The sequence below is a fragment of the Mauremys mutica genome, chromosome 5, assembly GCF_020497125.1.
Source record: "Mauremys mutica isolate MM-2020 ecotype Southern chromosome 5, ASM2049712v1, whole genome shotgun sequence".
Classification (NCBI taxonomy): Eukaryota; Metazoa; Chordata; order Testudines; family Geoemydidae; genus Mauremys; species Mauremys mutica.
The window spans coordinates 73360376-73386538 of NC_059076.1; the positions used below are offsets into that span (position 1 = coordinate 73360376).

The 26163-nt window shown below is 46.4% G+C and overlaps 1 protein-coding gene across 5 annotated transcripts in view; it reads right to left on the reverse strand.

Annotated features, from left to right (window-relative positions):
- Positions 1–26163, reverse strand: part of NEK1 (NIMA related kinase 1) — a 127991-nt gene that overhangs the window by 7145 nt on the left and 94683 nt on the right. For all 5 annotated transcript variants that reach the window (XM_045019065.1, XM_045019069.1, XM_045019068.1 and 2 more), the window contains 4 exons: positions 13951–14105; positions 9589–9800; positions 5170–5303; positions 4772–4904 (listed from right to left, as the gene is read on the reverse strand). In XM_045019065.1, the coding sequence (XP_044875000.1) occupies positions 4772–4904; positions 5170–5303; positions 9589–9800; positions 13951–14105 (634 nt within the window). The remainder of the gene's footprint in view (positions 1–4771; positions 4905–5169; positions 5304–9588; positions 9801–13950; positions 14106–26163) is intronic.

Consider the following 26163-nt stretch of genomic DNA (forward strand, 5'->3'; position numbering starts at 1 on the left):
ATGAGCCACCTCCACACAGAGAAGGTGCTCATGAGAGGGGTCCCTAAGAGGGACAGAGAAGGAGAAAGGATAGGCAGGGAAAACAGGAAAGGGATGGAGTAACCTGACTGAGCTATTTCCAGGACCCAACGGTCCTGCGTGATCTGTTGCCAGACATGGTGGAAAGTCCGGAGGCGGTAGCCAAATGGGCAAATAAGTGGTGGAGTCAAGGGGTGGTTGCATGTACCCCCTTTAAAATTGTGTTACCCAATGGTGGGAAGTAGTTGGTTGTGCCTGGGTTTGCCTGCATCTAAGAGGTCTGTTGTAGTTTTTACTAGTGTCATATGGTGTAGACTGGGGTTGGTGATATTGTTCTGCGCTGGGCGTTTGGTAAGGTTGATACCCTTGTCTCCTGGGGAGGGACGGGTAAGTGCCCAATGTGCAGAACGTGGCTCTAGAGTCTTTCATAATGTAAAAGATTTCATATTGGGTTTGTTTGTTTTTGTTTGTGGGAAAAGAGGTTATCTTTGTCAAAGTAGAGACTCTCCACTTTGGACTGCAAATCTTTGGGGATATCGGATGCCGAGAGCCAAGAAGACCAGCACATCACCACTGCAGTGGTGCGGGCTGCTGGATCAGACACGACCAGGGATTCTTATAGTGCCATGCTAGACACCAACTGACCTTCGATGAGGACTAACTGGAAGTCTGCTCTCCTGTCCTTCGGTATATGGGAGGCAAATCAAAGAGCTTGTTGTAGGGGTCATGGTCATAGCTTGCAAGGAGGGTAGAATAAATTTGCAATCCTAAATTGCAAAGTAGAAGAGTATAAACCTTGCGGTCCAGGAGATCAAGGCGTTTGAGGTCCTTGTCCTGCAGAGTGGGCCAGTAGTGTTGCTGCATCAACCACAATAGAATTGGGTTGCGGGTGGGAAAATAAGAAATCAATGTTCCTCGCAGGCATGTAGTATTTATGTTGAGCTTTCTTGAATGTTGGTGAATGGAGGCGGGGTCTGCGAGAGAGTACCAGTGGTTCTAGGAGAGCTCTCTCTTTGGGTAATGCCATCTTTGAAGGTGCAGAGGGTTGAAGGATTTTGAGAAGCCTATGTTGTGTCTCCTAGACTTCCTCCAAAGGGATGTGCTGAGTTTGTGGAATTGCATAAAGCCGTCCATGTTTTGTGGAGGTGGAGGCAGTGTCTGGTTAACTCAGAGGAGGCAGGAGCCAGTAAAACAGGGAAGGGGTCATAGCCCACGTCTTCAAGAGGGGGTTCAGGAGCTCTAGATGTTGATAGAGCTGGTAATACAGGCATAGGATGAGCTTGCCGTCTGGTAGAAGGAGTGCAAGGAGAAGCAGTGGCAGGAGCCAACCACGGGTACCACTGAGGCCAGGGCATCGGGTAGGAAAAAAAATGGGGGGACAAAGTAGGGAAACTGAGGCTGATTCTTATGATGCCCCATGTCTTGGGGTATATATGGCTCCGGTGGGGGGTGGGGGGGAGACTCAGGCAGGGAGAACCCTGCCTGCTGCTGTGTGCCGTTCTCACTATCAGTCAAAGTATCCAGGTCACATGGGGAGAGCTGCTGTTCAAACAATGAGTGCTCCCTGTCCCGGAGCAGAGAGTCAGGCCTAGGGGCCACAGAGATATCCTGCTGATGCAGGAATTGTTGCTGCTCTGTAGGCTGGTGTGCTGCAGAGCATAAAGTCTGAGCGGCAGCCCGGAGTGATTTTAGTTTCACTTTGGCAGGAGCCTCGCAGAGGGTCTGAATCTGCTGGGGGTAGCAGGCAGGCTCGGTGCCGGAGGTGGAACTCGTTGTTGGCACCGGGTCCATTGTCGGTGCTGGCGAAACCGGTGTCGAGGAGAGCTTCCCGCTGCGGGAAGTTGGGTCCCTGCTTTAGAGCCCCGTGAGAGTTGCTTGTAAAGTGCAGGGGCGGTCAGAGTTGCCTGCTCTCGGCGCTGACAGCACCAAGCGTAAAGACTCTGCAGGAGATCAATTACCCTCTTGAGTGTCTCTGAGAGGAGACATTAGGGCTTCCTGCCTCTTCACGTGAGAGGATGAAACCGGGCCTCCGGTCGGTTCTGACCTGGCAGGGGAGCATGAGGGAGCGGGTTTACTGCCCTGCTCCATAGGCAGCTGCAATGCTTCTTACCTCTGCTCCAAAGAGGATGAAGCCATGCTCCCGGTCAGTTCTGCCTTAGCAGGGGAGCGTGAGGGAGCAGGTTTACTGGCCTGCTCCATAGGCAGCTGCAGAGCTTCTTGCCTCTGCTCCAGAGAGGGTGAAGCCATGCTCCCGGTCGTTCAGACCTGGCCGGGGAGCGTGAGGGAGAGGGTTTGCCATTACCTGTCTCCAGAGGTGGCTGCAGGGATTTCTGCATGAGAAGCAGTTTCAGCAGCAGGTTCCTGTCAGGACGAGCCCTGGTTTTGAGGCTCGTGCAGTGGACACACTTGGCAGGGACATGTGTCTCACCAAGGCACTTCACACAGCGCGAGTGCCCATTGGACATTGGCATAAAGTCCTGACAGGAAGCACATTCCTTGAATCCTGAAGCCCCTGGCATTATTGAACTAGTAATGCCATGGGAGAGAGTCTCAGTGGGAGACAAACCTGAGGACATTTTTTTTTAAACTAAGTAACTATTCTAAAGGATTGGAAACAACTAGGATATTACTATTTAACTATTTCTATGTAATTGTTTCATTCAAAAACCAGGGAAGAGGATCAGCACCGCTCCGAGTCCCGTGGTTGAGAAGGAACTGAGAAGGGTGCGGGATGCACGTGCTCAGGAAGATTCCAACGAGACGGGAGATACCAACTGAGTGCGTGCGTCCTGACCAGGCACTGCTACCGAAAATCTCCGATCAATGGCGCTGGGATGCACCATCACCTACAGTGGAGCACCCACAGAGACAGCACTCGAAGAAGAAGGTCTTCAACAGTACTCTGAACCTCACTAGGAAAACCCAACAGCTGCCACCAAAATTCTCATCGCATCACAGTCATGGTGGTTATGAACTGTGCTGCAGCATAGGCAGCATCTAAGGAGGCATGTCTGTAATTATATTTTTGCCAAAAGTTGACCTTCCTGATGCTCAGCTGGAAAGTGTTGAATAAGAGAATTAAACTTGTAAATAATTATATTTTGACATAAGCACCTAGTGGTTCGCAACTTGAAACTGTAATATGGCTGAGGAGTAGGACTTACAACCAAAGAGGTCAAGTCCCTTGTGGTCTTTGGAGTAAAGGGTGGACTTAGAAATGTATTGCCTACCTTATCCATTGATGGCCTCCACTACAAAAGGTATAGGGCAGAAAATAAAATCTCAGAATCCTTGACTGGGACATAGTACATTTTAGCTGCATATTTACAAGTAGGTGGTGTGGTAAGTGAAGTCTGCCAGATAATCTTAGCAGGCTCTGGCAAAGTTCATTGACAGGGGTGGCTACCTACATACAGGCTGAGCTGTGCAAAATGTCCAGGAGTTTATGGTTAGAATTCTGGATCTCCTCCACTGGAATTTGAAGCATATTGGCAATATGTTTCATCAGCTCCTGAAGTCATCCACCATGGAAGATAGTGAAGGCATGATGGCTTCATCAGGCAATGACAACAAAATATTAACAACAGGTGTCACCTCTTTGTCAGCCCTTACCTCCTGCTCCTCAAAAATCTCCCCTCCCCTATTTGGGAAGGTGAGAGAGGAGGTTGGGAAGAATGAGATTGTGTATGCTCCCTTTGGCAGTGAGTAGATGCTGACCTAAACTGGAAGAGGTAAATAGCCAGAGGATCCCAACAAGGCCACTGAGGAAATGGCCAAAGGGCATAGCGTCATAACTCAGAGGGTGGGAGTTGAGGTCTTGTTTCTTCCACAGAGTTGGTACATGTGGGCAAATTATGCCTCCTAGAATATACAGGAGAACCCTTTACTAAAATTTGAGAGTCAGAGTCCTCCTCAACATATTCATGGGGAGGTGAGAACAGGTGGGTGGGAAGATGTGGAGTGTGAGTGTTTGTGTGTGAGAGAAAGAGAATTGTTTGCCCTGGATGACTGAAGTTGGTGAGTAAAATGGCCTCCATGACAGATGTGGAGTTGGTGACTCAGCAGATTGTCGTACTGCAAGATGACTGGTACGGTTAAGTAACAGAGATTCTGGCTTAGTGGAGACATGGACATTTTTAGCATATCTAAACTCTTTTGGCACCAGTGGCATATAGATAAGAATCAGATGATGAAGGCCACCTTCAGTACCGATGGTACAGAACCCAGATGCCTGATCTGACCCAGATCTTTCTCATACTCCATTGGTACTGATGCAGAAGTACAGGATGATGGTATAGGTATCAAAGGGATAACAGTCTGATAACACAAATCTCTTTCAGGCAGAACCTCTAGTAGCCTGGGTTTGGCTATTTATTATATTTCTTCTTTATCTCCCTCATTTCTGCTCTGATCCATATATGCTCCAGAGCTAAATAACCAACTTTACCTGTAGGAGCATATCTGTGATTAGCTACAAAAGGAATGTGCATAGTATTAATAAAAAATGTTCAATGTGAGAAATCTGATAAATTTCCTCAGCTACTATTTCCTGTAAGGACTATTTTTTCCCCAATATCCTTTGTGCATTTCTGATCGTTTTTAATCCAAGTAATTAATGTAATAATGAGTTTAAAACTGTTTGTTTTAGAAAAATTATTATTAATGTCAGAGACTATTACAAATGAGATTATCCAAGCAGGAGAATAAAATACAGAAATAGTATGCAACTGCAGTAAAGTGTTAAGAACATTACCTTCTTGATAGGCCCCATCTGCCATCACTAAATGAAGAATCTTGGCATACAGATGTTTATATTCATGTCCCAGAATATTCTGAACTATTGTTGAACAAATATCAATATTCTCGTCTTCATCTTCATGTATTGCCTATAAGAGTAGACAATGCAAGTGGTCCAATTTAAAACTTGAAGTGATCATAAAGTGAAACAATTTACAAATTTATAAAAAGAATTGTGGACTAACACAAAACATTTATCTTTTAGGTCACAAAATGAAATTTTCTGTATTAGCATTAATATGCTGAACAGAATTCAAAGTTAGAATGTTCATAAATTCTAGTCATATAACACTATGCAGCAATAAGCAACTCAAGGTAGATTGATCTGTTTTTCATTTAGAGCACTCCACAAACCTTTATTTTATCATAAACTTCAATGAATTTATCAAAGCCTATTTCCCGCTCCAGATTATATCTCAACTCTTCCAAATGGCTGAAGACACTGTCATATGCTTCACATTCACTGGCAATATCCCCATCACTGTTGTCTAGGAAAAGAAAATATAACAGGAGGAAATTCAAAGTTTAATCCCACTTCAGTTCTGAATATATTGCTTCCATGTACCTGGACTTTTGAAGTCCACCCAGACCCCTGAATCAAATTGAAGGCAGTTCACCTCAAGAGTGTGCCACATGCTACCACACATTCACAACAGCACTGAGACTCTAATTAAAAGCAGTAATAGACCCCTTTCTCCTTTGGATGATCTGAAGAAACTATAAGGAAAGAAGGTGCATGAATGTGGCTCTGTGGAACCAATACAGTCCGGGTGTCCCTGGTACTGAAATGTTATGTAGCTGTCTTCTCCATATACCCCATGCAGTAGATTAACATTTCACAATAATTCAATAAAACAGCTGTCCCAAAACAGACATCTGACTTAATCTTGGCACTGATACAGAATTGCTGGGTAAAGTTCCACGTAACCACTCCACAAGTCTCACAGATGGGTCTAAAACACCACGGCAGGTTGCAAAAGCCTACTAAATGAGTCCTTAATCTGGCATCTAATATTCCATCTGCAGATAAAGATTTGATATAAAGAATGATCTGTTTGGATTCCTTCTGTGCTAAGGTACGTCCTTCTTGAACCACAATAAATCTAGGTGACTTCTGGGAAGACCCAGTCATAATTTAGGTAACTCCCAAGTTCTCACTTCACGTCCTGATTTGGTAGCAAAACTAGCCCACATGTGCCCTAGTGTGTAGGGAAGAAAAACAGATGGACTTTGCACATAGTGAAGACAAATCATGTTTTTAAACTTGTTAGCTGGTCATGGTCAACACATGTGGGAGCTTAGAGTGAACCACAACTAGATAAAATATTTTTTTAAAGTATTATTTGCCTGGCCTGCACAAGATAGAAATTATTATTTTAAATCCTGTTAGCCAACACATTTTAAAACAGAACTTATTTGTTGAGTCAAGACATGACCTAAGAGAATTAGCATAAGAGAGATGGCACTCACTCGTGCTTAATAGCTCAAGCCTTAAGGAATTGCTTTACATTAAGGACACCCAGATAATACCTCATCTACGGAAAACCACATGCTATCTGGTCAGAAACCAACAATTCAGAGACCTTTCAACAGGAGTAGGAAACAGGAACAGCAAATGTGTCTTCAGTTTCTCTATTGCTCTGTACATGTTAAGCAGCATTTTTATATACAGTAGAACCTCAGAGTTATGAACACCTCAGGAATGAAGGTTGTTCGTAACTCTAAAAATGTTATGGTTGTTTTCAAAAGTTTACAACTGAACATTGACTTCATACAGCTTTGAAACTTTACTATACAGAAGAAAAATGCTGCTTCCAACCATCTTAAATTAAATAAAACAAGCACAGGATCAGTTTCCTTCCCTTTTTTCAGTAGTTTATGTTTAACACAGTACTATACTGTATTTGCGTCTTTTTTTTCCGTCTCTGCTGCTGCCTGATTGCATACTTCCAGTTCCAAATAAGGTCAGTCCTAGGACCAATCCTATTCAATTTATTCATAAATGATCTGGAGAAAGGGGTAAACAGTGAGGTGGCAAAGTTTGCAGATGATACTAAACTGCTCAAGATAGTTAAGACCAAAGCAGACTGTGAAGAACTTCAAAAAGATCTCACAAAACTAAGTGTTTGGGCAACAAAATGGCAAATGAAATTTACGGTGGATAAATGTAAAGTAATGCACATAGGAAAAAATAACCCCAACTATACATACAATATGATGGGGGCTATTTAGCTACAATGAGTCAGGAAAAAGATCTTGGAGTCATCGTGGATAGTTCTCTGAAGATGTCCACGAAGTGTGCAGAGGCGGTCAAAAAAGCAATCAGGATGTTAGGAATCATTAAAAAGGGGATAGAGAATAAGACGGAGAATATATTATTGCCCTTATATAAATCCATGGTACGCCCACATCTCGAATACTGTGTACAGGTGTGGTCTCCTCACCTCAAAAAAGATATACTGGCACTAGAAAAGGTTCAGAAAAGGGCAACTAAAATGATTAGGGGTTTGGAGAGGGTCCCATATGAGGAAAGATTAAAGAGGCTAGGCCTCTTCAGCTTGGAAAAGAGGAGACTAAGTGGGGATATGATAGAAGTATATAAAATCATGAGTGATGCGGAGAAAGTGGATAAGGAAAAGTTATTTACTTATTCCCATAATACAAGAACTAGGGGTCACCAAATGAAATTAATAGGCAGCAGGTTTAAAACAAATAAAAGGAAGTTCTTCTTCACGCAGCGCACAGTCAACTTGTGGAACTCCTTACCTGAGGAGGTTGTGAAGACTAAGAGTATAACAGCGTTTAAAAGAGAACTGGATAAATTCATGGTGGTTAAATCCATAAATGGCTATTTGCCAGGATGGGTAAGGAATGGTGTCCCTAGCCTCTGTCAGAGGATGGAGATGAATGGCAGGAGAGAGATCACTTGATCATTGCCTGTTAGGTTCACGCCCTCTGGGGCACCTGGCATTGGCCACTGTCGGTAGACAGATACTGGGCTAGATGGACCTTTGGTCTGGCCCGGTACGGCTGTTCTTATGACCAGTCAGTTCGTAACTCTGGTGTTCGTAATGCTGAGGTTCTACTCTAACAGCTTAATAAAATGCACCCATCCACTGATTTAGGCAGAACATATATAATCTTTATCATTAAGGGATGATTTTCAAAGGTGGGTACCTAACTGTCCTAAGTCTCCCCTTAAAACAGCATGCACGCAACCCTTGGGTTCACTTCTGACAACAGCTCAGAGATGTGTACAACATGGTACATGGACTTCAAGAGGAGATTTGTGTTTCCAATTTAATGTAGGGAGCATTTTTTTTAAATTGCCAATAGAAACCCAGAAGTACTGTCTTAAAGCTTATATTAACAAATTTTGCAAAATAGGTAGCATTGTCTAGTAGTTAAAACCCAGAAATCTCAACTTCCAGTTCCAAATTTTAATTGCCAGTTCTACCACCAACGCTCTCCATGACTGTGGTAAATTACAGTCTTGACCAAATTACAAGCTTAATCCAGTATTGCCAACCTAATGTGTTCAAAAATCATAAGCTTACCTTCAAATCATGACATCTTTAAAGCACTATATTATAGGGGTTTTTTTTCCCCTCTGGATTTTGAGCATGTAGGAGTTGTGTTTTCAAGCTTTTCTCTGTACCATAAGGTCTAATAAACTTTTTTAAAATTATAAATGAAAGCTAAGATTCTCATGAAATAATGCCCCAGCTCCTGGAGTCATATTAAGAAGACACCAATAGTGAGAGACTTGTGATAAAATTTCAAGAGTGAGCAACACTTTTAATTATCTGTAAAATAGGGATATCTATAGAGACAAGTGAGAACTAGGAGGAGAAAAGTAGTAGTAGTTTGTGAGGCTCATTTAATTTCTAGAATGGCCTTTGAGATATCTCATAAAAAGGTACTATTAATAAATGGAAGTATTATACTACAAGGACATCACATATCTTTGGTTTGTTGAGATGTACCCTACATCAATGCAAGAATGATAGAGATATATATACAACCTCATTTCTTGAATACTGTTATTCTTTTACACTTACATAAATTATACTTATACATAAATTATTCCCACACAATATAGAACTCATTAAAATTCATTCATTTATTCTGACCACTTTCTAAATTTTCATGTTTGCCTTTAAGCAGTACTAAAATATTCTGCTTTTAACCAGGATTTTAGAACTTGACTTTTGCACAGCATTTTATGCTGCTAACATCACATTCTAAAAGCAGCAAGGTAATGGGATTTTCTGAAACTAACTAAATCATATTTTCAGTTCCACTGCATTAATAGATATTTCTAGTAATGGCAAGGTTGAAAAATTTCACATCTCTTGTATGCTTTATCCTAATGCAGCTTCTCATTTACTCCAGTCACACCAGCTAATATTCCCTGTTCACATGTATGTGACACAATCATGCACAGTAGATAGAAAAAGATTATGTGAGCAGTACAGTGTCTTGGACCTTTCCTGAAGGTAACCGTTCTAAATAAAGTTACTTCATACTTATTTGTAATCATTGTCCACTGAAGACTAAACATTTCCCTTCAACACTGGTTATAGTCTATGACCCTAAATAAAATCTAATCATAATATGATTTTTCCAAGTTGTGCAATAAAAATGAAGCTTAATTCTGTATAATGTCTTTTATACAGACTATATGCTAAAGCCCTTCATAGAATTGTTAGTGATAGAAATACAGAATTCAGTAACATCACTAAGAGAAATAACAAGTACCAAAGTTTATACCTGACTGCCATTCTTCATTAAGTACACTTTCACTGCTGGGGTTGTTGTCATCCTCATCATCCAGCTCTGTACCATTTGTTATGCATGCTGCAGTATCTGCCTTTAAGGTAGACAACTCCTCTTCACTGAATTCCTCACTAGGCTGCTCCCTAAGTAACTGTTCCATTGAGGCCTGAAGCGCCCGCAAGTCTGTATCTGCCTCACCAAATGTACTGGGAGAAGAGAAATATACACAAATAATATACAAAATGTAACTCCATCCAGACAGTTCTCGAAGTTCTCCTAAATCTGAACGAAAATGTTTAGGCATATTCTTGGAAAGAGAGTGATATTTCCCCTCCTTATCTTAGGTAGAAAGGTCATTCCAAACCTTATACTTGTGTGGCAGTTAGACTATGACACTGGCAAATGATACGTTACCATTTTTTCTTAAAGAAAACATCTTGTACAGTGACCCCTCCCACACCTGCGCACCCAGAACCCGTCCCCAAGCTCCCTCCACATTAGGAGCCCCCACACACCCAGAAACCCCTTGCACCTCCTCTGCATCAGGAGCCCCCCACACCCAGAAACCCCTTGCACCCCCTCTGCATCAGGAGCCCCCTGCACTCAGAACCCCCCTACCAAGCCCCCCAAATCCTCACCCCATGAGCCTCAGCCCCTGCATCAGGAGCTCCCCATACCCAGACCCCCCCAACAGCTATACCATGACCACCCTCAGCCCCATTCCTCCAGCTCCCCCTGCCCCCCACACACTGAGTCCTAACCACCTTCACCTGGACTCCCCAGCAGAGTCCTATTCCCCATCCACCCAGACCCCTCACCGAGCTGCCCGCACCCAGATTGTGCCGCACAAAACCCTGGTACTCTTGAGGGAATTCTGCACCAAAAAAATTAAACAATTTAAAATTCTACATATTTTAATTGTCAAAACAGAAACAACAATATAATCACACCATTTTCAATTATTTTGGTAACTTATTTCAAAATACTTGTCAGCAAATAATTGAAAATGGCGTGATTACATGGTGTTATTTTTGACAAATTCAATATGCAGAATTATAAAATATTGTGGCAGAATTTTCATTTTTTGGCGCAGAATTCCCTCAGGAGTATTGTTGGGGAACAGTCAACATGGCTTTTGTAAAGGGAAATCATGCCTCATCAATCTGTTAGAATTCTTTGATGGGGTCAACAAACATGTGGACAAGGGTAATTCAGTGGCTACCAGGTACTTGGACTTTCTGAAAGTCCTTGACAAGGTCCCTCACCAAAGGCTCTTAAGCACAGTAGGCAGTCATAGGATAAGAAAAAAGGTCATCTCATGGATCAGTAACTGGTTACGAGACAGGAAACAGTACGAATAAATGGTCAGTTTTCATAGAGGTGAGAGGTAAACAGTGAGGTTCCCCCCCAGGATCTGACTGGGACCAGTGCTGTTAAGCATATTCAGAAAGGATCTGGAAAAAGGGGTAAACAGGTGGCAAAGTTTGCAGATCATACTAAATCACTTAACTATCTTAAGTCCAAAGCAGACTGTGAAGAATTACAAAACTGGGTGACTAGATGAGAAAATAGCAGATGTGCAAATTAATGCACTCCGGAAAATATAATCCCAGCTATACATACAAAGCTATACATACCAGCTATACATACATTCATTAGGAAATGAATACATACTAAAACAGAAAATATGCCATATTAAATGGTATACGCACACCTTGAATACGGCATGCAGTTTTGGTCACCTGCACTCAAAAAAGATATGTTAGAATTGGGAAAAGTACAGAGAATGGGGGGAAAAAAGATTAGGGGTATGGAACAGCTTCCATATAAGGAGAGATTAAAAAGACGAACTGTTCAACTTGGAAAACATGACTAAGGGGGGGTCTATTATGGAGGTGTATAAAATCATGACATGATGTTGAGAAAGTGAATAAGGAAGTGTTATTTATCCCTTCACATAACACAAAAATCAGGGTTCACTCAATGAAATTAATAGGCAGCAAGTTTAAAAGAAACAAAAGGAATGATTTCTTTACACAAAACACACAGTCAACCTGTGGGACTCGTTGCCTGGAGATGTTGTAAAAGGCCAAAAGTATTACTGGGTTAAAAAAAGAATGAGATAATTTCATGGAAGGTAAGTCCATCAATGGCTATTAGACAAGATGGTCAAGGACAACTCCATGTTGTGTGTGTCCCTAAGCTTCTGACTACCAGAAACTGGGACTGGCAACAGGATACATCACTCGACTGCACTGTTCCATTCATTCCCACTGGAGCATCTAGCATTGGGCTAGATGGACCGTTAGTCTGATGCAGTAGGGCCATTCTTATGCAACAGAGAAGGGGGAGAGACAAGGTAGCAATGCAAAGAGAAGGCATGACAGTAAAAGCAATGGGGAAGGATAATCTTTTCAGCAGCATTCTGGATGCATATGCATGGAGCAAGATTGCATTTGTCAAGACCACAGTAAACGACGTTGCAGTAATCAAAACACAAGATGAGGAGAAACCTAGATGAGATTTTGGCTCTGTAGGTGGAGAGGAAAGGCTGCATCTTAAATACGTTATGCAGAAAGAATCAACAAGATTTAGACATAACGTGAGCAGACCTTCAAAGAGATCCATGTCAAAGATGACACCTAGGTTATTGAACTGAGTGATAGACAGGTGGCTGGTGTTGTCCACAGTGATCAAGAAAGGAAGTCGCAGGTAGAATTGCAATGGGAGGGCTGGGAGGAGAAGAGATTAAAAACTCTGTTTCAGCCATGTTCTGTTTGAGCTGACAACTAGATATCCACTAGGAGAGGACAAGGAGACAGGCAAAGATTACAGTTTGGACAGAAGGCGACAGGTCTGGAATAGAGAGGTAGATCCATGAATCTTCCGCATAGAAATAGTAGTTTAATTTGTGTCTGCAGATAAGATTACCCAGAGATAAGGTATAGAGGGAGAAGAGGAGATGACCAAAAGAGCCATATAGGCGATCCTTCAAAGGACACGCTAAAGGAACAATTAGAGAGGTAGGAGAAAAACAAGGAGAGGATAGAGCCAAGGAAATCAATGGAAGACAAGATTTCAAGAAGAGCATTGTCAATTATGACATGGCAACCACCTTTGACAAAGAGAACAAGGATGGAGTATTGGGTTCTGAACTTCAACTAGAAAGGAGTCGTTAGTGTCAACAAGAGTTTGGTTTTAGTGGCATGCAAGGGGCCTGAAGAGCATCTAGGAATGAACTAGAGGAGATGAACTCCAGACAACAGTTGCTGACAGTGCATTCAATGAGCTTAGAGATGAAAGGAAAAAAGAAGATGGAGTGGTAGTTGGAGAGGCAAGAGGTGTTAAGGGTAGGGTTTTGGTTTAAGATGGGAGAGACTAAAACATACCTCTGTTTTGTATGCAGTGTTGTTGTAGCCATGTTAGTATCAGGATATTAGAGATACAAGGTGTGTGAGGTTATATCTTTTATTGGACCAATTTCTGACAAGGTTTTGAGCTACAGAGAGCTCTTCCCCATGTCTGGGAAAGGTATCTTCAACCTCTCTAACCACTCAGTGACAGACTTGAAGGTGGCAATTTTGCAACAAAAAAACTTCAAAAACAGACTCCAAAGAGAGACTGCTGAACTTGAATTAATATGCAAATTAGTCACAATTAACCCAGACCTAAACAGAGACTGGGAATGGTTGGGTCATTACACTAATTGAATCTATTTCCCTATGTTAAGTTCTCCTCACACCTTCTATGGGCCATCTTAATTATCACTTAAAAAGTTTTTTTTCCTCCTGCTGATGATAGCATATTAGACTCTTCCTGTTGGTATGCATACTTCCACCTTTTCATGTTCTCTGTATGTATAAATATCTCCTGTCTGTGTGTTCCATTCTATGCATCCAAAGAAGTGAGCTGTAGCTCACGAAAGCTCATGCTGAAATAAATTTGTTAGTCTCTAAGGTGCCACTAGTACTCCTGTTCTTTTTGTATTTAGCTGAGACACTCTGGGTAAAAGGTTGAACAGATAGTTTAGCATAAGTAGTTAGCACAAATTCTAAGGGACCATTCAAGGACCACTTCACCTTGAATGGTCCCTTAGAGTATGTGCTAACTACTTATGCTAAACTACCTGTTCCACCTGGTACTTAGGCTTGACACTCTAAGTACCTTTTCCAGACATGAGGAAGAGCTCAAAACCTTCTCTCTTTCACAAACAGAAGTTGGTCCAATAAAAGAGATAAAATACAAGTATAGGTGGATGAGAATAATAGTTATTTTCTAGTGTATTTCAGTTAAGTGAAGAGGTCTTTATTATCTCTCTATATTTTTTGCAGTAGTTCATAAATAGTTTATGCTTACATGTCTTCAGAATCAGAATGCCCTTCTTTGACATGCTCATCTTCCATATCCTCTATTTCAAGGTTGTCTTGATGTTGTACATCTGCTACAATGGGAACATCAACTAGTGTTCTGTACAACTTGGAAAGATCTGGGAGTGAACATGTTCTTAACATCTGAAAAGGTCATAAAAAACTTCAGATTAGGATATTCAATAAAACAAGAAACAGAACTGGAAATTAAAGATCAAATCAAAGTAAGAATACCTATTTTGATGCCCTATTTAAAATATTATATAAAAAACTCTCCATATTTAGTTTACTAACCGTGTAACATATGAGACTGCATGTTTTGCCTTTCCACTACACTGGGAAAATGTTCCTTTTACTTTAAGTGTTGAGAAGGTCTGAGAAACTCAGAACACATGTAAACTGATTTACATTCTTTTTATATAAGAGACTGTTCATTCTCTCGCTAATTAACTTTTTAAAAAATAAGAACTTTAATGGAGGTAAAAAACTATATCATTTGTCCAACGTAATTATACATATATTAGGTCGAGTACAGACATTTCCTAAAAAAGTCATTATCAGTTCACTATCATCTTAAAACCACCTCCACAAAACAAATTTCTCAATTAACTTATTAAAACCACCTTGTATAATTAAAATTGGAAGATTTTTTTTAAAATGTCAGTTTATTTTGCACACTCTGTGGTGTTTAAACTGAGAGATGCAAAAGCAAATAAACACAAGTCAATTCATTTTTTTTAATAGTACATTTCAAGTCAGTTTCATTTACAGGTTCTCATCCACAGCAGTGTTTTGGAATGTTAGTGGTAAACAATAAAGAACATTTATTTGTTTAAAAAACATTGATTTTATTGTCAACAGAAATTTAAAAAAATAGAATAAAGTAATTGTTTGCTCTGTGCTCAAACAAGAAGGATATGGTTCTGATAATTAGGTTTCTAGAAATCATATTGTACATTACACACATTCTTGATGAAACAAAACTCTAAGGCCTACACTATGAAGTTTACCAGAAAAATGGCATTCTGAAAATACAGCCATGAAATATATCAACACAATTTTGAATCCTCCTGACAAAACCCTGAACTTTTGCTGGTAAAGTTAAACCAGGTCCCCAAGTGACATAAATACTGTTCTATCAACACAATGACAGTGTGAATGCTGAAGTAGCTGTACCAGCAGTACAGTACTCCAGTAACAAGCCCACAAGGCAACTGTTTCCACTGCAGTGACCACTCTGATTAAAGAAGTCTGCTGCCCAGGAGTGAAACTCGGAGTTCACCACTAAAATTGAAAAAAGGAACGTTCTGATGCTGATAAAGCACCCCCACCTCAGGAAGGTTCCTAACGAGATTTATAACCACCAAGGTTGTAAAAACACTGGGAAATTAGGGAGGATACAGAAAGAGACTCAACAAATGGTAAAATAAGCTCTGACCTGCGTTTTATGCTGACCATCTGGACAAAGGAGACACGGAAGGTAGGTACAACAGGGACAAGTTTCAATGCCAAGCAAATGGGAAGGAGCTACAGCAGACTTACCAGGAGACAAAGGAGGGCAACAAAAAGTCTGGAACTGCTCCCAAGAGTTGCTGCTATTATGTGGAGCTCAATGCCATTCTGAGGCAGGATTCCTATTATTGACAACAGACACTCATGATCTCCAGAGGAAGGCACCCCAGAACTGCAGAATAAAAAGGAGCTCACTGAGGAGGGGGACATGGATAATGCACAGGGGATGTGGACGGTACGCAGCCAACGGAGAGCCAGAAGCTCTAACACCTAGATAGCAAACTAATCACTGAGGAAGAGGACCCAGAAAGACAGCATTTATTACTCCCATTTATGCAGCTCTTTAAAAACAAACCATCCAACCAATAAATCACTTTCTAATAGCACCAAATGTTTCCCTACCCTCTCAAATGGTAGGTGAATTATATTTTAAAGTAACCAGTTTATTTTAAGAGCATGAACTGGCAATACTAGGCAAAACCAACAGAATGAAAATGGGGGGGGGTACACAAAAAGCATTCCCAAGTAAATACTTTTGCAAATAGCCCTGACAATCTTGAAATACATTCCTTCACGGGCAATGTAACCAAATAAAATTAAACACACTGCAAACAGGAAAAAAAAAATCCAGCAATTGTAAGCTACACACAAACCAATACCTGAGCATTCAAAGTACATATTGGGACAGTGCCTACCTGCTCACAAATAAAATCAAATACATACAATTAAAACAGAAAATAGTACTTGCAAACAAACCAATAATTGGGAATTCAGACTACATGATTTTGCAAAACATGCACTGTAACTGACTGGATACAGGTTTAAAAATCCAAAACACATGATTTGCATGCTGTGGAAAGAGACAGAAACAGTGTCTGGTTAACTCAGAGGGGATTTGGCTTGGCCAACATACTCAGCCATCACAACCCTCCACTACTTGCAAGGCTGTTGGTTTATTTTGGCCCATGCAGCTTTTGGTCCTCTTGGGCAATTTCACTGAAGATTTCAAGCAAGTTTTAATTGATCTTCTCCTAGACATTTCTAGGCACAGCGGCGGCCTTGTTTCTCCAGCCATAGTAGACCTTCCCACCTCTACAAAGGCCCCTGCGGGGAGAGAGGCCATCACTGCGAAGAAGCCAGCAGCATACGGCCCAAGCGACTGAGTCTTCTTGAATAGATACCTTTTCTGGACCTTTGGTACCTTCATAAGCTATGTATCTGCCAGGATCACAACTGCCAGTGGAAAAAAATGTCCCTGCTTCCAGTTTTTTCAAAAAGTGCTGTTGTGATATTTTGGGGGACCTGTCTGTGTAATTTATGGATTCTGGGTGAGATTATGAACTCTCTGTATGTTTCTTCATCAGGCTGCCAACTCCATTTGAATGTGCAGCTCTTTGTCTTTTCACCACCATGTTGAGCTGACATTCCAAAGGATATGCATTGCAATTGTAGCCATGTTGGTCCCAGAATATTAGACACACAAGGTGGGTGACATAATATCTTTTATTGGACCAATTTCTGTTGGTGAGAAAGTTTTCGAGCCACAAAGCTCTTCTTCATGTCTGGGAAAGGTACTCCAAGCGTCACAGCTAAATGCAAGGTGGAACAGATTGCTAACTACTTATGCTACACACATATTCTAAGGGACCATTCAAGACAATGGACAACCCTCAGATATCCCACGCCAAACTCTTTGCCAAACTCAGCCATTTCATCCTCACCCATAACAATTTTACATTCAAACAAACATTTTGTCCAAACCATAAATATAGCTATGGGTGCCAGGTTGGGTCCCCAATATGCCAATCTCTTCACATACCACCTTGAAGAAGAATTTCTGAACAAATGCACCACAAAACCAATGACATACCTAAGGCACATTGCTGATATTTTCCTCCTCTAGACAGACTGCGTAAACGCCTTCATAGATTTCTACCACATCTTCAACAATCACCAGCTATCCATCAGTTATCTATAGCCAGGCACTCAGATACCACAGAATATGCTCGGAGGGGAACCTCCAGGATATATACTTTAACACACACACAAAACCACCTTCGCCAGACAAGGACACTCCACCAGAAAAGTAGACTGCATCGTGGAACAGGCCACCCAAATACCGCAAAAGAACTGCTTCAATAGAGAAATAAACCCCCTTCCAATCACAGACCTCCTAGTTGACACCCACTACCCGACACTGGAACCCATATGGGGTATCAAACAACTACAACCCATATTCGACCCCATCCTGAAATAAATGTTTCCTGAACCCCCACTACTGGCCTTTAAACAACCTCCCCCCAACCTCACCAAGCTCATCAGAAGCAAGCTCCCCACAGGCCAACTCAAAGGAGCACCAGACCCTGACACAAAACCAGATTCAAAACCTTTAGCCCTAGAAAAACCAACATCCCACATAACACACCTTTCAAAATCCCTGGATCCTATTCATGGCTATCACAACATGTGGTATATCTCATCCAGTGCCCTAAATATCTCAACTATGTGGGTGAAACCAGACAATCACTACGCTCTTGAATGAACTCACAGAGGAAAACGATAAAAGACAAAAAATACCCTATCACCTGTGGGTGAACACTTTTCACAAAGTGATCACTCTATATCTGACTTATCAGTCCTCATCCTCAAAGGAAACCTGAACAACACTTTCAGAAGATGAGCCTGGGAGCTGAAATTCTTAACTCTGCTAGACACCAAAAATCATGGACTGAACAGACACATTGGATTTAGGGTTTATTACAACAATTTTCAACCCACTAACTCCCTCTTTTTGTCTTATGACTGCAGAGGTGTTAACAGGCCATTATACCTTGAATGGTCCCTTAGAATATGTGCTAACTACTTATGCTAAACAATCTGTTCCACCTTGCACTTAGCTGTGATGCTCTGAGTATCTTTCCTGGATCTGAAGAAGAGCTCTATGTGGCTCGAAAGCTTGTCTCTCTCACCAACAGAAGTTGGGTGGGTCTAATAAAAAAATATTACCTCACCCACCTTGTCATTCCAAAGGGCAGTGATACAGTGCTGACAATAGAGGATCGTTAAATCAGGAACTGCTGAGACTGTTGACATCACCAGGAGTGGAACCTTTGGATGGGTTGGTCAGCTGGAGAGTGGATCTCAAGGGAGGGCAATCTGGGAATTTTAACAAGGCAGTCACAGGGAACTGGGAGTTGGAGGGCCAGACAGAAGGTCTAGCTAGATTTACCTGAGAAGTGGGCTAAATAAAGAAAAGTTAGACCTCTGCGGAGGGAGCCTGAAGAGAGCTCAGCTTGGTGTCCTTATCCCAAGACACTTCCCACAAAGGCAGATCATGGTGGCCTTTGAAGGGCAGATACTCCTCAGAGAAGGTGAAGGATTCCCAAAGTCATCCCAGTAACTCAACATCAAGGCTTACTACTGAGAGGTGACATCAGACAAATTATGGCACACTACGTATGTATATTTGTAAATAAATGAAAAGCTCAAGATAGACTTACATAGACAGGTTAAGATGAGAAGTTTGTGTGTATAAAACTATTTTTAATGCTTCCAGTTCCATGTTATATTATATTAGTTCTTACTTAAATAAAGATTTATTTTCACTAAATCTAAGACTCAGCCTGATATGTTGTATTAAGTTATTGAGACACCTGAATGTTGCTTCTTGAAGTGACATTATGTAATAATTACCACATGCTAGAGTGTATCTCTGAGTTTCCAGTCCCTGGGGAGAAAAGGCTAAAACCTTTTAACTCTAAGTCTAAAAGAGACAAGGTGAGAGTATTGGATGGTGGCAGCAAATGTACTTGGTGACTCTATCTGGTACATGCGTCAGCTGTCCTCCAGAGGGGCATCAAGTCATCTCAGGGTGCTAGAAAGAAAGCTGCAACCCAAGAGTGTTCCTAAACACCCCAAGCCTAGGGGCAGTACCTGGACACTGTTCAGACTTAAAGCCTAAGGGGATTCAACATTTGGATCCCCTCAACATTCTGGAGGGAGAGCTTAACTACATCTGTGACCTGTAGTCCTAAAGAACGGTTACTCACCTGTAGTAACTGTTGTTCTTCGAGATGTGTTGCTCCAATCCATTCCAGTTAGGTGTGCGCGCCGCGCGTGCACGGCTTCTCCGGAACTTTTTCCCTAGCAACCCCGGCGGGCCGGCTGGCGCCCCCTGGAGTGGCGCCGCCATGGCGCTAAATATATACCCCAGCCGGCCCGTCCGCTCCTCAGTTCCTTCTTGCCGGCTACTCCGACAGTGGGGAAGGAGGGCGGGTCTGGAATGGATTGGAGCAACACATCTCGAAGAACAACAGTTACTACAGGTGAGTAACCGTTCTTTCTTCTTCGAGTGATTGCTCCAATGCATTCCAGTTAGGTGATTCCCAAGCCTTACCTAGGCGGTGGGGTCGGAGTGAGACGTGGCGGAATGCAATACCGCAGAGCCGAAGGCTGCATCGTCTCTAGACTGCTGCACCAACGCGTAGTGGGAGGCGAAGGTGTGGACCGAAGACCAGGTGGCCGCTCTGCAGATGTCCTGGATGGGGACATGGCTCAGGAAGGCGGCTGACGAGGCGTGCGCCCTCGTCGAATGAGCGGTGAGTCGACATGGTGTCACGTGAGCCAGCTCGTAGCATGACCTGATGCATTGAGTCACCCAGGAGGAAATGCGCTGGGTAGAGACCGGTTCGCCCTTCATGCGATCAGCGACTGCGATGAAGAGTTGGGTGGAACGCCGAAAGGACCTTGTCCGGTCGATGTAAAACGCCAGCGCCCGACGGACGTCGAGAGTGTGGAGCTGTTGCTCCCGGGACGAAGCATGGGGCTTCGGAAAGAAAACCGGGAGAAAGACGTCCTGATTAAGGTGGAAGGCCGAGACCACCTTTGGTAGGAAGGCCGGGTGAGGACGAAGCTGCACCTTATCAGCGTGAAAGACGGTGTAGGGGGGGCCCGCCGTCAACGCTCGGAGCTCCGAGACTCTCCTTGCAGACGTTATGGCAACCAGGAATGCCGTTTTATAGGAGAGGTAGAGGAGAGAACACGTGGCCATAGGCTCGAATGGCGGACACATGAGCCTGGCCAGGACGAGGTTCAAGTCCCAGGTCGGGGCAGGGCGACGTACTGGCGGGTACAAGCGGTCGAGGCCCTTCAGGAAGCGGGAGACCATCGGATTGGAAAAGATGGTTCGACCCTCCACCGACGGACGAAAGGCGGACAGTGATGCGAGGTGGACCCGCAAGGAGGAAACCGCCAGACCCTGTTCCTTAAGGTACCATAGGTAATCTAGGATGGTAGGGACAGGTACCACGAATGGGTTGAGCCCTTGCTGGTCACACCAGAGCGCGAACCTCTTCCATTTTGCCATGTAGGTGGTACGAGTGGAAGGCTTTCTGCTTTCAAGCAGGACTTGCTGCACCGCCGCCGAACAGCCCCTCTCTGCGTGGGTCAACCACGCAGGTACCAGGCTGTAAGATGGAGGGACTGCAGATTCGGATGGTGGAGTTTGCCGACGTCCTGCGTGATGAGGTCCGGCCACAATGGGAGGGTGATGGGCTCCCGAACGGAGAGCTCGAGCAGCAGGGTGTACCAATGCTGCCTCGGCCAGGCTGGAGCCACGAGTATCATGGTGGCTCGATCCCTCCGAAGCTTCTGGAGCACTCTGTGCACGAGTGGAAACGGAGGGAAGGCATAGAGGAGGTGAGTCTGCCACGGATACAGGAAAGCGTCAGACAGAGAGCCCGGCGAGTGCCCCCGGAACGAACAGAACTGGAGACACTTCCTGTTCGCCTTGGAGGCGAAGAGGTCGACCCGGGGAAACCCCCACCTCTGGAAGATCGTGAGAGCAACGTCGGGACGGAGGGACCACTCGTGGGAGAGAAACGACCTGCTGAGATGGTCGGCCAGCGTGTTCTGCACTCCCGGAAGAAAGGACGCTTCCAGGTGAATGGAGTGGGCCACACAGAATTCCCACAGGAGGATCGCTTCCCTGCAGAGAGGTGACGAGCGGGCTCCGCCCTGCTTGTTCACGTAGAACATTGCTGTTGTGTTGTCCGTGAATACTGTCACACAGCGGCCTTGCAGCTTGGTCCGAAAGGTGTGACACGCAAAACGGATTGCTCGGAGCTCGCGGACATTGATGTGGAGTGTGAGCTCGCTTGCTGACCAGAGGCCTTGAGTGTGGAGGTCTCCTAGGTGAGCCCCCCATCCGAGCGCAGAGGCGTCCGTGGTCAACGTTGCCGATGGCCGGGGAGGGTGGAACGGAACTCCGGCGCACACGACCTCCGGGTCGAGCCACCAGCGGAGGGAGTCGAGAGCCGTCCTGTTGACTGTGACCACCATGTCGATGGCGTCGCAATGCGGGCGGTACACCGTCGCGAGCCAGGACTGAAACGGACGAAGGTGAAGTCGTGCGTACGCGGTGACGTATGTACACGATGCCATGTGGCCCAGGAGGCGGAGGCATGACCGCACCGTCGTGGTCGGGAAACTGACGAGGTCTCGGATGATGGAGACCATCGTCTGGTGTCGAGCGCGAGGGAGACAGGCTCTGGCCATCGTGGAGTCGAGGACCGCCCCAATGAATTCGACTCGCTGCGTCGGAATCAAAGTTGACTTCTCGGTGTTGACAAGAAGACCGAGGCGCCGAAAGAGGGCCAGGACCTCTATTATCTGACTCTCCACGAGTTGTCTGGACAGACCGCGAATCAGCCAGTCGTCCAGGTACGGGTATACGTGTATCTGGTTCCGTCGCAGTGCTGCGGCGACGACCGCCATGCATTTGGTGAATACTCTGGGGGCGGTCGAAAGGCTGAATGGCAACACGGCGAATTGGTAGTGGGCGTCGTTGGCCACAAACCGAAGGTAGCGCCGATGAGGGGGGTAGATAGCGACATGGAAGTAGGCATCCTTCATGTCGAGGGCCGCAAACCAGTCTCCCGGATCCAGGGAGGGAATGATGGTCCCCAAGGTGACCATGCGGAACTTGGGCTTGAGTAGGTATCTGTTCAGCCCGCGAAGGTCCAGGATAGGACGTAGCCCGCCTTTTGCCTTGGGGATGAGGAAATACCTGGAGTAAAATCCCCTGCCCCGCCTGGAGGGAGGCACCTCCTCTATGGCACCCACGCTCAACAGAGTCTGGACCTCTTGTAGGAGGACTTGCTCGTGAGAGGGGTCCCTGAAGAGGGACAGGGAAGGTGGGTGGGAAGGAGGTGGAGAAACAAACTGAAGACGGTATCCCGAGTGGACCGTGCTGAGCACCCAGCCGTCCGACGTTACTCGGGACCACTCCAAGAAAAAACGGGAGAGGCGGTTGTGAAATAAACGATGAGGATCCGTAGGGGAGAGTGATGTGCAGCCCTCGTGCGTCCCATCAAAAGGGTTGCTTCGCTGCCTGTGGGGCTTTGGAAGCGGCCTGGCACCGGTTTCGGCGGTTGCCCGACGGGCGACGGCGATTTTGGGCCGGTCGCCGAGCCGGGTAGGGTCGGTACCGCGACTGATAGCGGGAGGGCTGCGGGCGGAAAGGTCTACGTTGCGTAACCGGCGTATGCATCCCGAGTGTCCGGATCGCCACCCGGCCGTCCTTGAGCGACTGGATCCGCGAATCCGTCTTCTCCGAAAACAATCCCTTGGTGTCAAAGGGCAAATCCTGGAGAGTAAACTGGACTTCGGGAGGCAGGGTGGAAGATTGGAGCCAGGCGATGCGCCGCATCGTGACCCCTGTTGCTAAGGTCCGTGCCCCTGAGTCCGCCGCGTCGAGGCCGGCTGTAATGGAGGAGCGAGAGGACCGCCTCCCTTCCTCCAACATTGTGGTGAAGTCCTGGCGGGATGTTGACGGCAGGAGGTCAGTGAACTTGGCCAGAGACGTGAGTATGTCGAACACGTATCTGGCCAGGAGGACCTGTTGGTTACCGATCCTCATCTGCAGGCCCCCTGCAGAATAGACCTTTCGGCCGAGAAGGTCCATCCGCCTTGCCTCTTTCGCCTTTGGGGCAGCGGCCGGCTGGCCGTTACGCTCCCTATCGTTAACGGACTGTACCACCAGGGAGTCCGGAGTTGGATGCACGTACAGGTACTCATAGCCCGATGGAGGGACTGAGTACTTCCTTTCCACTCCCCTGGCTGTGGGAGGCACGGAAGCGGGCGTTTGCCAAATGGTGGTGGCGTTTCGTTGGACCGTGCGCACAAAAGGTAACGCAACCCGGAGTGGCACGTCTGACCCCACCACGTTTGTGATGGGGTCCTCGTCCTCTTTTACTTCCTCTATAGGGAGGTCCATAGCCGTCGCCACCCGGCGGAGTAAGTCTTGATGCGCCTTCGCATCAACGGGGGGCGGCTCCCTTGATGCCGCGCCGGCCACTGCCTCATCGGGAGAGGATGAGGAGGATAACTCCTGAACGACCTCAGCCGAAGAGGGGTCCACTGCGTGGTGGGCTGAGGGTTCGGAGGGGCACTCTGGCACCACCGGAACGGCTGGCGGTGGGGATGGCGGTGGTCGGGATATCGATGCCTCTGGGACTCTGCGGTGGGCCGCTGGAGGCCTCGGCGGAGCAGGCATAGCGTCCGACTCATATTGTGCCCATGGGACCCAAAAACCCCACTGCTGGGCCCCGCTAGGCTGGGCTGGCGGCGTTGGAGGCGGGAGCCCATAGGCTTCTGCGCCGGAGGCGACCGACTCAGGGCGGGAAGGCCAGGGAGGTGCCAAAGAGGGTCCAGGGCACACCGCCGGGGGATGCTCTTCCCCTCGGCGCTGGGAAGGCGACCTCGCTCGACGGTCTTCACGGTGCCGGGAGCTCGACCGGTGCCGGGAGCTCGACCGGTGCCGGGAGCTGCGCCGGTGCCGGGAGCTGCGCCGGTGCCGGGAGCTCGACCGGGAGTAAGATCTCCGATGCCGAGACCGACCATGATCACCGCGGTGCCGGGAGCTCGACCGGTGTCGGGAGCTCGACCGAGAGTGCGAACTGCGACGCCTGGAGCGTCCGCGGGAGTCTCGGTGCCGGGAACGGTGCCGGGACTGAGACCGGCGGTGCCTAGCTGGTGGCGACCTCGATCTGGTGCGACGTCGGGAGTGCGACCGGTACCGCGAAACGGAGCGGTACCGGGACTTCGACCGACGAGGAGACTGCGATCGGTGCCGCGATGGGGTGCGGTGCCGGGAGCGCGATCGGCGGGACGGCAAGTTGTCGACGGTGCGGGAGCGAGACCGGGACCGTGACCGACGTCCACGCCTCGATTCCATGGAGGGTGGCCGGACCATTGCCGCCGGTTTTCCCCTGGAGACGACAGCCCGCGCCGGCGGTGCCGGGGGCCGGAGGCCTGGAGCCTCTATGAGCTGTATCAGCTCTTGCGCAGAGGCGAACGTCTCCGGCGTCGACGGCCGCCGAGGCTCGACCACGGACGGCACCGGGGAGCGAGGCGGCGCCGGACTCGACGGCCCTTGCGGCGCCGGAGTCACAGGTGCAATGCACTGTTTGTGCAGAGGCACCACAGGGGCTGCAGGCTGCGGAGTCGCCTTGGCGGAGTCCTGCACGCGCGCCTGAGCCAAAGCCTTCGCCAGTCTTTGCTTCCTGGCGGGCGAGAGGGAGCGGTGCCGAGTCTTCGCAGCCGCTTTCTTCGCCGGTGGTGCCGCAGTCGGTGCCGGCGGTGTGTCCTGCACGGGAGGAGGCCGCGGAGGCGGCGCGGGCGGTGCCGGTGGTTGGAGGGACTCCTCCATGAGGATCTGTTTTAAGCGGCTATCTCGATCCTTGCGGGTCCGCGGCTTGAATTTTAAACAGATCAGGCACTTGTCAGTTCGGTGCCCTTCGCCTAAGCAGCGGAGACACGCGTCGTGCGGGTCTCCTACGGGCATCGGTTTCTGGCACCCCGTGCAGGGCTTAAAGCCCGGTGCTTTGGGCATGAGCCCGCACCGGCTAAGGCAAAAAAAGGGGGAACCCCCCCTTTTTTAGCCTAACTAACTAACACTAACTATGCTAACTGAACAACTAGAACTAACTATGCTAACTATGTACAACAATGAACTAGAGAAAGCTAGGGACGTGAAGAGCTATCAAGCACTCCACAGTTCCAACTGCCGTCACGGGCAGTAAGAAGGAACTGAGGAGCGGACGGGCCGGCTGGGGTATATATTTAGCGCCATGGCGGCGCCACTCCAGGGGGCGCCAGCCGGCCCGCCGGGGTTGCTAGGGAAAAAGTTCCGGAGAAGCCGTGCACGCGCGGCGCGCACACCTAACTGGAATGCATTGGAGCAATCACTCGAAGAAGAATGATTTGAGCTTCATGTACATTCCCTGACCACCCAATGTCATGTCAGTACAACATACATGGTGATCCACCAGTACTTGTAAAACCATGGAAAAGTAGCCTTTTCTCTTTCTCTACTTAGAAAGAAGAGCATGGGTGGGAGGGCAGGGCACTGATTCAGGGAATTAATCTATTATTTCCTGGAATTGCCCTGAGTCACAACGTTGTGCAGCAGGACACACTTAAATGGCCTCGCAAACCTGGGTGACAACCACTCCCATCATAGGTTTTCTAACACCAAACTGATTTCTCACTGATCAACAGCAATCTAAGGTTACAAGCTTCCAGAAAGTGATTGCCACCTATTTCTCCACTGTCAGAGCAGCTCTTGTTTTGGTGTGTCTGCACTGCAGCGCTGGGAGTTGTTTACCAAGCTCACCCAAAAACCTGGCCT